Source organism: Capsicum annuum, chromosome 1 (genome assembly GCF_002878395.1).
Source record: "Capsicum annuum cultivar UCD-10X-F1 chromosome 1, UCD10Xv1.1, whole genome shotgun sequence".
Lineage (NCBI taxonomy): Eukaryota > Viridiplantae > Streptophyta > Magnoliopsida > Solanales > Solanaceae > Capsicum > Capsicum annuum.
In genome coordinates this window covers 24742124-24753135 of record NC_061111.1, presented here as the reverse complement: position 1 = coordinate 24753135, position 11012 = coordinate 24742124, and the positions used below count along the sequence as shown (strand labels likewise).

At 30.4% G+C, this 11012-nt stretch overlaps 1 protein-coding gene across 2 annotated transcripts in view; it reads left to right on the top strand.

The window, feature by feature from the left end:
• The window catches only part of LOC107870067 (WAT1-related protein At4g19185), a 9888-nt gene extending 3575 nt beyond the window's left edge, over positions 1–6313 (top strand). Inside the window, exons 2-7 of one of the 2 annotated variants that reach the window (XM_016716467.2) lie at positions 1145–1207; positions 1324–1440; positions 2622–2907; positions 4154–4309; positions 5513–5664; positions 5949–6313. In XM_016716467.2, the coding sequence (XP_016571953.2) occupies positions 1145–1207; positions 1324–1440; positions 2622–2907; positions 4154–4309; positions 5513–5664; positions 5949–6132 (958 nt within the window). In that variant the 3' untranslated portion in view covers positions 6133–6313. The remainder of the gene's footprint in view (positions 1–1144; positions 1208–1323; positions 1441–2621; positions 2908–4153; positions 4310–5512; positions 5665–5948) is intronic. The other variant, XM_016716474.2, reaches the window with a different exon arrangement.
• Positions 6314–11012: the final 4699 nt, after the last annotated feature.

Here is an 11012-nt window from a genome sequence, read left to right as displayed (position 1 = left end):
AAAATGGGATGCAGGGAGTATAATTTTTGCTGAAGCCTCTATATAATTAGGCTAATTAGATACCACTAGAATCATGTCTAGCTTTTTAACGATGATGTGTGGATTGGGTTTTTAAAAAGAAAGAAATAGTATTGCCAAATGGATATAGTAGTGATTCCAAGATTTGTTTAATTTGACCTCCATCCCAACAATCACAGTAGAAGAAGCATGGGGCTGACAAGGTTGGAACATATATTTCAGAAGGTTGTATGATTGGAAGTATAGAGAGTTGTTGAATTCTTCAAACAACTGGAGCCGTTTCATCGGACTGCTATGAGGATTCATTGTTCTGGAAAGACAACACTAACAAGTTGATTACAGTTAAGTCCACCTATTTTGTTCTTTCAGGAAATGAAAGTCAAGATAGCTAGTGGCTTGTTTGGAAGACTAAAATTCGTGTCAAGGGGGCTTGTTCTCATTCAGGAAAAGTTGATGAGAAGGGGCATTCAATTGTGGTCTTTGATGCCACCTGTGTCAGGCTGAAACAGAGAGCAATAGTCATCTACCCCTGCATTGTGTGGTAGCAGTCAACTCTTTCAGCTTTTTCTTAGAATGACTGGACTTAAGTGGATCATGACTAAGACTACAAAGAAGCTGTTGGATTGCTGGAATAGCCCAGGTGATACTGTAAAGCAAAAGAGATGGTGCAGAATCATACCAGCTTCTATCTGGTGAACATCATGGAAAGAAAGGAGCAGAAGCTGTTTTTAAGATGAATTGTATTTTGTTATTTCATTTTGGTTTAAAGAAAAGTATGCAAATGAAGCAGAATCAATTATATTAGATGTCAGGCTCCCTGTGAGATCAACAGTTTTTTTTTTTTTTTTTGCACTTGCATTCTGTTGATATGGTTTCCAGAACTTCCTTTATGCTGATGTTAGTAATATATTGTTACCCTTTTCAGAAAAAAAATGTGCATATAGTAGTGCAAACTGAAGGATCCACTGTTTATAGTACGTTTTGTATTTCAGTCTATTACTTTGCTTGACAAACATAACAAATCTGCCGCTCATCATATATATATTGTTTCCTTCAAAAGTTAGTCACATTTGGAATTATATGAGCATCACTTACAAATGTACATTTTATTTTTCTCTCTGTATAGGAGGTCGAGGCTTCCATTGAATAAGCGGCTATTACTTTCATTCTTCATTCTAGGATTGACTGGGTTAGTTTTGATGTACTGACCTTGTGCATTTGGATTTGTTTTGTTAATTTCCGTAGTTTTTTTTACACTTGATAAAAGCCTTTGCTGAAAGTGTCTTTTCTCTCTTGGTGAAACAGTATTTTCGGTTGCCAACTGTTGTTCCTTATTGGTCTTGGTTACACAAATCCAGCTTATGCTGCTGCTTTGCAACCTGCAATACCAGTCTTTACGTTCATACTTGCTGTACTCATGGGGTCGGTGAACATTCAATCCCTTCATCTCTCGATTTGTATCTGTCTCCATTACTGCCATTTCTTGCATGTCCGTTTTGCTTAACTTTATAAGCTGTGAAAGTTCATAGTTCTATCAAGTATCAAATGTTGTGTTTTTAATACGAAAATTATTCTGTGCTTTAATTGGAGCAATCACAAGTACTTCATTTTTGAGAATAGTTGCGAGCAATTCGAGAATGTATGTCCTCCAAATTGATACAATACAACCCGAGATAAATGTCGGTCACTATTTTGGTGAATTTGGCCTTCTGAGGAACTAAATTGCAGAAACACTTCAGAGAGGGGGGATAAAAATGACAGATTAAATCTGAACCAGAGAGAAGAGGGAAGTCATCGAATTTCAGAAAAAAAATGCTAACTGATGCTGTTTCAATTTGCCTGCCCCTTTTTGAAAAATGAGACTACATTCATATCCCAGCGACCTTCCAGCTAGAGTAAGGACCAAGTAATTCTCAACCCAATCTCCCCTCCCCCACACCCCATAAACAGCAGCTAGGGATGTCAATGTGGCAGAGTGGGGCAAGGTAAAACTTAGGGGGCAGAGCAATATCTAAGAAAAGTTTCTTTTTGGAAAAAGAGGTTTGCATTGTGAAGTGAGCTAGTCCATGTTTTATCCCAACGACACTTTTCAGCTCCCAAACTTTCATCATCTTAACCTTCCTTCTAGATTGTTTCTTTTTTTCGTTTCAACGTTGTTGACATTGATGTGTTAAGAGTATAAGCAGATGTTTTGCTATTATAAGTTTTGAGCTTCAATAGAATCTAGTTCACAAAAAAATATTGATTTTTGCATGTCTAGATTAAGTGGCTTTTTCAGTTTTCGAAAGCTATAATTATTCCCTGTAAGGCTGTAATGGGCAATGGTTAAATGGATCCCGGAAGGGTAAACTTTCAGGAAATTGATTTTATGTGCTGCTGTTTAAAAACATTTAAAGGGGTGATTCTGTTTGGCAAAAAGTCTTCGGTGCTCTTTTTTCCTTGCATATTTTTAGCAGTGTATGAGTTAAAACTGTAATTTTTGATAAATCATCAGAGTACACTCTTGGTATAAAAATATATTAATGGAAAGGCATGGGACAGGCTTTTGGAAAGAGTACTTGATGTGACCTTCTCAACATTATTCATATGTGTTGTTTATGCAGTACAGAAACAGCTAAGCTTCTTACCGTGGAAGGTCAGTCAAAGGTTGGAGGTACCATTGTTTGTGTTTCTGGGGCAATTTTAATGGCTGTGTTCCGTGGTCCAGTGGTGTTTGGAGACGGCACATTAGACTTCACAGCACAAATTGAGATAAGTACTAAGGTTCAACCAGAGCCTGCTGGATGGCAATTGTCTAGTTTTCTGGAGTTGGGATTTGATAATTGGCACCTCGGCGTCTTATGCTTAACAGGCAACTGTATGTGCATGGCTGCATACTTAGCTCTTCAGGTAACTAGATAATCATTTCAATTGTTAATTCAGAATGACTTGATTGGAATAAATAGAAGACCGTCGTCTTCAATGATGAAACTTAAAGGCTGCACATATATAAACTATATACGTATCTAGTCATTGGCTGTAAATGTTGGATCCCAATCTTCCGTTCTTTATAGGACCTACCACAATGAACCTCCTTCTGTAATAATATGTGAATTAGGGGTAAATAGAACATAAGGATACTACTTTGGGCCTTATACATAGCTAGTCAGAACTTTCTTTCCAAAGTCACAAGAATCCAGATAGTCTAGTTCTTGAATGGAAATAGGTAGATTGGTGTACTAGTTTGACTGCAAGTGTCTGCAGTTCACTGACAAACTTGTGGAGGAACTGTCTGCTTTTCGTTCCAACAAGGTCTGGATCTAGTGGTTTGATCAATGTTTTAATTTTTAAGACTGGTTGTTTATTTGAAGGGTCTCCTGCTAATAGCTGATATTTCTTTCAAAATTTGCAACACTCTTCAAATTTTATGTGTTAACTGCGTTATAATGAACTTAGACGAGCTTAAATGGCGCAACGTGAACTGTAGATATTCATATGTCTAACCCCAAGGTTCTGCAGTATGTTGACTAGGCTTGAAACCTTACTGGGTTTATTATTTAACATCAATCTCAAATTTGTGTTAATACATGTAGTTTCTTGTTATAGTTAAGAGTGTGGAAATTATAATGCCTTTACCCTTTACTTGTTCAAAGCGATCACTTTCAGTTTCATGATATTTTCTCTCGTAATTGTTTTCAGCTCTTGTGAACTTTGATCTATCAATCTCCATTCATCTGAAAGAGATTAATTTACATCCATCTTGCCATTATGTTGGACACCTTTTACTTAATCTTAAGCATGCTATGTTTTGATTCGATAAAAGTAATCCAGATTATACAAATAAGTGATTGGTTGATAAATTGATCAAGAGATATGACTTACTGAACAATAGCTCGATAGATGTTCCAGTTAACAGAATTGATGTATTAAAAGACTGAATATTTTGTGGAATAATCCATAGAAACAATGTGATTTTGGTTAGTAGCATGTTCTCCTGTCAGGACTGGTAGAAACAGTTTCTTCTGAGATATCCGTGACGCCTTAGATCTTGGGCTAGCTTGAAGAGTTGTCTGGGAAATGCTTGAGTTTGTCAGTATAGGTGTTTGTATTATTATGATATGTACGCAGATCTGAGTGAATTACGAAAGTTTTGCAGGCTCCACTTTTGGAAAATTACCCAGCAAACTTATCATTGACTGCATATTCATACCTTTTTGGCGTTCTATTAATGATAGGGACGTCATTCTTTGTGACCAATGGATCAACAGACTGGTATTTGACGCAATCTGAACTTGTCGCTGTGTGCTATGCTGTAAGATTCTCTTAAGTACCGATCTTTGTTTTCCTTGATGGTTGAAATGAAATTGTATATATCTTCATCCCAAGCCTCAAAAGTGATACGTCTGACGTAAAAGAAAAATCTGAGACAATGATATACAGAAATTTCAAGAAAAGTGTTACAAGGTATAAGTTATTTTTAAATGAACTACTGAATTTGTTTTTGAATTCCAATGACTTGTGAGGCTTGATTTAGGGCGTGTATTGTCATCATAGAGAGGTATTCTTGTTAGAAAGAAGTCCCCTGAATATTCTCGATATTTTGAGTTTCTTTTTGGTAAGTGAAGATTAATTTATAGATGGTATAAACAGCACTAAGCTAGTGTGAAACTCAAACTTACAGTTTCTGCAATTCCTCGATCATTTATAACATGGAATCTACATTATTTACAAAAATGAGGTTGCATTAAGCAAGAAAACCTATACATCTAAGCTGAGGATATGAATGTTTTCCGTTTGCCTTCAAAAATTCTGCTGTTCGTTTTGGTCCATATTGTCCACCAAATGACTTGAAGAATGTATTCTGAATCCTGAGCAATATAGTCACGAACTAATTCTGGCTATATGGATCTTAAAAAATCTATACTGTTCAGCCCAAGCAAATGCACTTATAATACATATAGTTATTTCATGGCACCTAGTCTCATGCCATTTGTAGAATATATACTAGTTAAAGTATCCTCTTAAATTGTTCTTTCTTTCATATCTGGTGTGCATACTTCCGTTTTATAAGTTGGGAAAGGGTCAAATTATCCCTTCAACTTCGTGAAATGGTTCAAATTTGCTGTGTTAATAGTTGAGGTCAGATCTACAAGGGCCTTTACAAAAAGTGGGCTAGAGTTGCTGTTATTCATTAATGGCATAAGCTTCTCAACACGTGGTCCTTTTTTACATGAGAAATTGTTCAAATTTGCCATTGAACTAGGTAAAATGATCCAGATTTGTCCCTGAACTTTGAAGTACAGTGTCAATGATCTTCATACTTCCTTCCCCTAGTTGCTATTTCAATTTTCAATCATCAACGTCGTGTATTAAAGTTTGTTTGTGAAATTATTCATTGTGGATCCTCATTCATCTGTCTATAACATTTCATCCCTATGGTTAGTATATAGATGGACAAAGTTTTAGTTAGGTTGAAATGAAAATAGGTTTCATCATAATGGTTACTGTCTTTCAGGGAATTGTTGCATCCGCCCTGAACTATGGACTTATGACATGGTCCAATAAGGTTCTTGGCCCTGCTTTAGTTGCTTTATACAATCCGCTCCAACCTGCTGCATCAACAATTTTGTCTAGTGTTTTTCTTGGGAGCCCTATTTATCTGGGAAGGTTAGTGTTCTGATTTATTTTGAATGCACATCATACTCCTAAAGCAAAATCCACTTTTATATCCGTGTATGATTTATATACTCGGCATGAGGGTGAGGCGAAGCTCTCCTGCTGGAAAATTGCAATGTTTCATTTGTTGACGTGCTTTCTTTTGGAGATTGGTTCTTATGGAACTATGAAATAATTCACTTGCTGAGCACATACGATCTTTTCTTTACAGTCCATCTTCTAGTTGTTCATCGTTATACTTCATTCTAAGAAATCTCCATGCTTTGTTATTGCAGCGTTTTAGGAGGACTTCTCATTATAGCTGGGCTTTATTTAGTAACTTGGGCATCTTACAGAGAGAAGCAGGCAGCCACGGGAACTATTTCTCATGATCCTCGGATAACAGACCCCCTAATCCCATATGAGATAGGACACATTTCCTCTATTCCTTCTTCCTCAATGCCAAAAATCAGTGATTAGATATTGCTACATCCATCTTTACATATTCTTTTCCTTAATCTCCTCATAATGATATATAGTGCATTTCACTGCTAAGAATAATGACACTTACCAAAAAAGAATAATGACACTATGTATTGCAGATTTATCAAGTTCTTTTTCTTACTATGTATTGCAGATTTATCAAGTTCTTTTTCTTAAAGGGAACTCTTCTTGTTCAAAAGTAAGCACTTCTAAAGAAACTTTTTCCTCAAATCGACCAAATTACACCAAAACGTCTTTGATTTTCAGACAAGTTTTGTGAAGAATCATCCACCCATAGTAGTAGTCATAGTATTGCACTTGTAGTTTCTTATCCTTCGATTTCTGTTACCATCCGACTTTTTTGTACTTTGATTATTGTATCATTTTGTTGTGTTCCATTTATTCTTTCTAGTCTGCTTTGGATTATTTTTCTTGAGCCGAGGGTCTTATCGGAAACAACCTCTCTACCTCTGAGGTAGGGGTTAAAGGTTTGCGTACACTTTACTACCCTCTTGAGACTAATTTGTGGGACTACGCTAGGTATATTGTTGTTTTGTGAAGAATCAATGCGATACTCAGATTGTAAAAGTTAATATCTCCAATGGAATTAGGAAGTATGAAAGTCAACTTCAGCTAAAGGTGATTGTTGTTTTTCTGGAACTTTATAAACATAACATATACATACAGTCAAGCTATGTAACAACCGTCCTCTATAATAACATTTCACTGTGACGGTTAATTTTTTTTTGGAATCAACTTTTCAAGTTATGTTATACTATATATTCTCTGTAACAACATTTGCTATATCAAAAGGCACTCCATTGTCCAAATTAAATTAATTAGGCCAAATCCATCGATAGAGACTCAAACTTGTTGCGAAAATTCATTTAGACTCCTAAACTAAGGTCTGTTCCTATTAGACCCTTAAACCCCCGAATTTTATTCCAATTGGACATTTTTTACCGCGCAGTGCCATCGTGGGAGGCGCGTGAGGAGCATTTTTTTTTTACTAATTTACGAATAAAAAGTTGCCAAGTGGCATTGAGGGCCCCAAAATTTTTTAAATAACAAATTTTCTTTTTTTTTTAAAACACTAAAGGCCCCAAAAAGCATTAGAGGACCCCAATTTTATTTATTTATTTTTTAATAAAACTGAATTTAAAAAAAAAAATTTTTATTTTCACCTTTTAAAAATTTTATAATTTCTTTTTAATAATTAGTTTTTTATTTTTATTTTTTAAATAATTTTATAATTATTTTTTATAATTTGGATCCTCAATGCCATTTTTTATTTTCATTTTAAAAAGTTTTATAATTTTTTAATAATTAATTTTTTATTTTTTAAATAATTTTTTAATAACTTCTTTCATTTTATAAAAAATTTTATAATTTTTTTAAATAATCAGTTTTTTATTTTTATTTTTTAAATAAGTTTATAATTATTTTTTCATAATTTATATCCTCAATGCCATTTAAAAAAAAATTTAATTTTTTTTAATAATTATTTTTTTTAAAAAAATAATTTTTTAATAATTTATTTCATTTTTTAAAAAAATTTACAATTTTTTAAATAATCAGTTTTTTATTTTTATTTTTCAAATAATTTTATAATTATTTTTTCATAATTTGGATCCTCAATGCCATTTATTATTTTCATTTTAAAAAGTTTTATAATTTTTTTAATAATTAATTTTTTATTTTTAAATAAGTTATTAATAATTTATTTCATTTTTAAAAAATTTTTATAATTTATTTTTAATTAGTTTTAGATTTTTATTTTTTAAATAATTTTATAATTATTTTTTTATAGTTTGGATTCTCAATGCCATTTTTTATTTTCATTTTAAAAAGTTTTATAATTTTTTTACATAATTTTTTTTTATTTTTTACATAATTTTTTAATAATTAATTTCATTTTGTAAAATTTTTTATAATTTTTTTTAAATAATCAGATTTCTATTTTTATTTTTTAAATAATTTTATAATAATTTTTTCATAATTTGGATCCTCAATGCCACTTTTTATTTTCATTTTAAAAAGTTTTGTAATTTTTTTTAATAATTAATTTTTTATTTTTTAAATCATTTTTTAATAATTTATTTTATTTTTTAAAAAAATTTATAAATTTTTTTTAAATAATCAATTTTTTATTTTTATTTTTTAAATAATGTTATAATTTTTTTTTCATAATTTATATCCTCAATGCCATTTTTTATTTTCATTTTTAAAATTTTTTAATAATTTTTAATAATTTATTTCATTTTTAAATTTTTTTATAATTTTTAAAAATAATCAGATTTTTATTTTTATTTTTTAAATAATTTTAGAATTATTTTTTAATAATTTCCTCAATGCCATTTTAAAAAAAATTATAATTAATTTTTAATAATTATTTGACCTACAATGCCACGTGTCAGCTTCCAATTAGCTCGTTTTGCCACGTCATCGCATGTGTGCAACACACACTTTGACCTTTTTGCTGATAGGAAAAAAAATTCTCAATTGGAACCAAATTGGGGGGTTTAGGGGTTTAATAGGTATAAGCCTTAGTTTAGGGGTCTAAGTAAATTTTCGCAACAAGTTTGAGGGGCTATCGATGGGTTTAGCCTAATTAATATATGTATAAATTAGAAAAAAAAAATTGATATATTATTTTATGCATAAGTGGAATAACTAATATATGAATGACTAATTTCTGCATATATTTACATAAAATAATATATAAATTTTTGCATAACTTATCTCAGCATGCTAATACCTGCCTCCTTGGATAAAAACAAAAGTTAGTAGCTAAATGAAAAACAATCAGATAAATGAAGGAATATATTATGTGGAAGGCAATAATTATAAGCAAATTCAACAGTTAATTAAGTTGCCGACAAGGAATAACTTCATATTTTCCCCTTTATTGCAACTACTTTTCTAGGCAAAGTCTATTCATTTTTTCTATTTTTTGGTAAGCTATTCATTTTTTCAGATTTGCACATGTAGTAGATAAAATAAGTAGTAACAAAAAATATGAGACACAAGCATAATAATTATCACGTGAAAGCAAACGTTTCACGTATAGTAGGCCTAATTAAGCCAAATAAATATGACCCCTTATAGGAGTGCGGATAACTTTAATAGATCTATTATAGCTATGGATCTATTTTTATTTATGCGTGGATATTTCTTAACTTCTCTAAATGTTTTTATTTTATTTATGTTCATATCTTGGGGGGTGATTAAATGGTATTTGATTAAATGTTTTACTGTAGTATTCTTTGGTTTTTTCTCTTAGTCTTTATAATTCTTCTATATTATTTTTGTGGTATTCTAAATATTCTATATCTTTTGTTCTAAAATATTCGATTAAATTCTCTTTCATAAACATTTCTTCTAATCTTATTTCTTCCATATCTCGTCTTCAATATTTTAAATACTCATAGTTTATCCTTTATTCTAAAGTAGTTGCTTGTTTACTAATTTCCATGTAATATTCTATTCTAATTGTACTATAATTTATATCTGAATTAAGGTTATTAATGTTATTAATTATCTCTCTTTCTTCTTCTCTTAATGAGTCTTTTTATGTTATATAAACTATTATCTGTACTTTTTTCTAAATTTTCTAAGGTTTCTTTTATTCATATTAATTTTTCTTTTAGATTTTCCATTATTTCTTTGAGTCGGTTTCTATAATTAATTTCTTCATACAGGTCACTTTGGTTTTCTCTAATTTTTCTAATATATTCTAACATTTTAGTTTGACTAATATCTATCTGGATAATTATCTAGGTATAATTGTTCTATCCAATTTATAATTTCAATTTCATAGTCTAATATTTTTTCTAATATTATTCCCTTAATATCTATAATTTCTATATTTCTAAGTATATACAAGATTAATATTTTAAGATTATCTGTCACTTAAAATTGGTTAAATACTTTATTATAATATTTTTTAGTTTTTAGTTTTAATCTCATTAATTCCTCTATATTTTCATTAAGAAATTCTATATATTTTATATCTTTAGTTCTCATATATTCTTCTAAATTTGTTTTCATTAGTTTTTCTATTAATTGTATATTTTTCATATCCATTTTTCAAAATTCTAAATATACATAATTTATCATAGTTGATGTGTGAGTTTGGTATGTAAGTATTTATGAGAGTAGTTAGGTAGGTGTGGTATATAATTAATTCTAGTCATAAAATATCTATCAAATATTTTTTTCAATATGATTTTTCTTATATCTTCTATTTCTATATTCTTAAGTACATATAAAACGAGTATTTTAAATTTATCTACCATTTCGTCAGATAAATTAGTATTCATTTTTCATTTGATTCTTTTTTAAAATATTCTCTTCAATCATACACATAACAAAATATGATCACTTTAGATTGCTATATACTAGATTATTCTTAAATAACATATTAATCAGTCACTATTAGCATGGTAATCTAGATACTTTTTCCTTAAACAACGCCTCTACTCTGGCTACTCCCCTATCACGGCTTTCTTGCCTCACCGATTTCATCTTTAGAATGACATAGTTCTTAGGGATTTTTCTCCTTTTCCACTTTTCTAATAAACTTCTAAACATGCTATTTTTCGAATAATTCTACTATAAAGCAACTAACATGAACTTATTTTATCATATCATGATTGTTAGGAATTTATGAATTTAACTATTCATAATAGTAAATGAATATACCTGTTCTGGTAGGTTTGATAATTCTAAACTTTGTTCCTCCATAGATTTTTCCATTGAAATATACCTGTTTTTTAATAAATAATCAAAATATTTGGTAGACAAAAGAGAGTTTTTGCTTCAACGCATGAAGGTTTGCTTCTTTCTGCCTTCGATGCCTTTCATTTATAATGAGA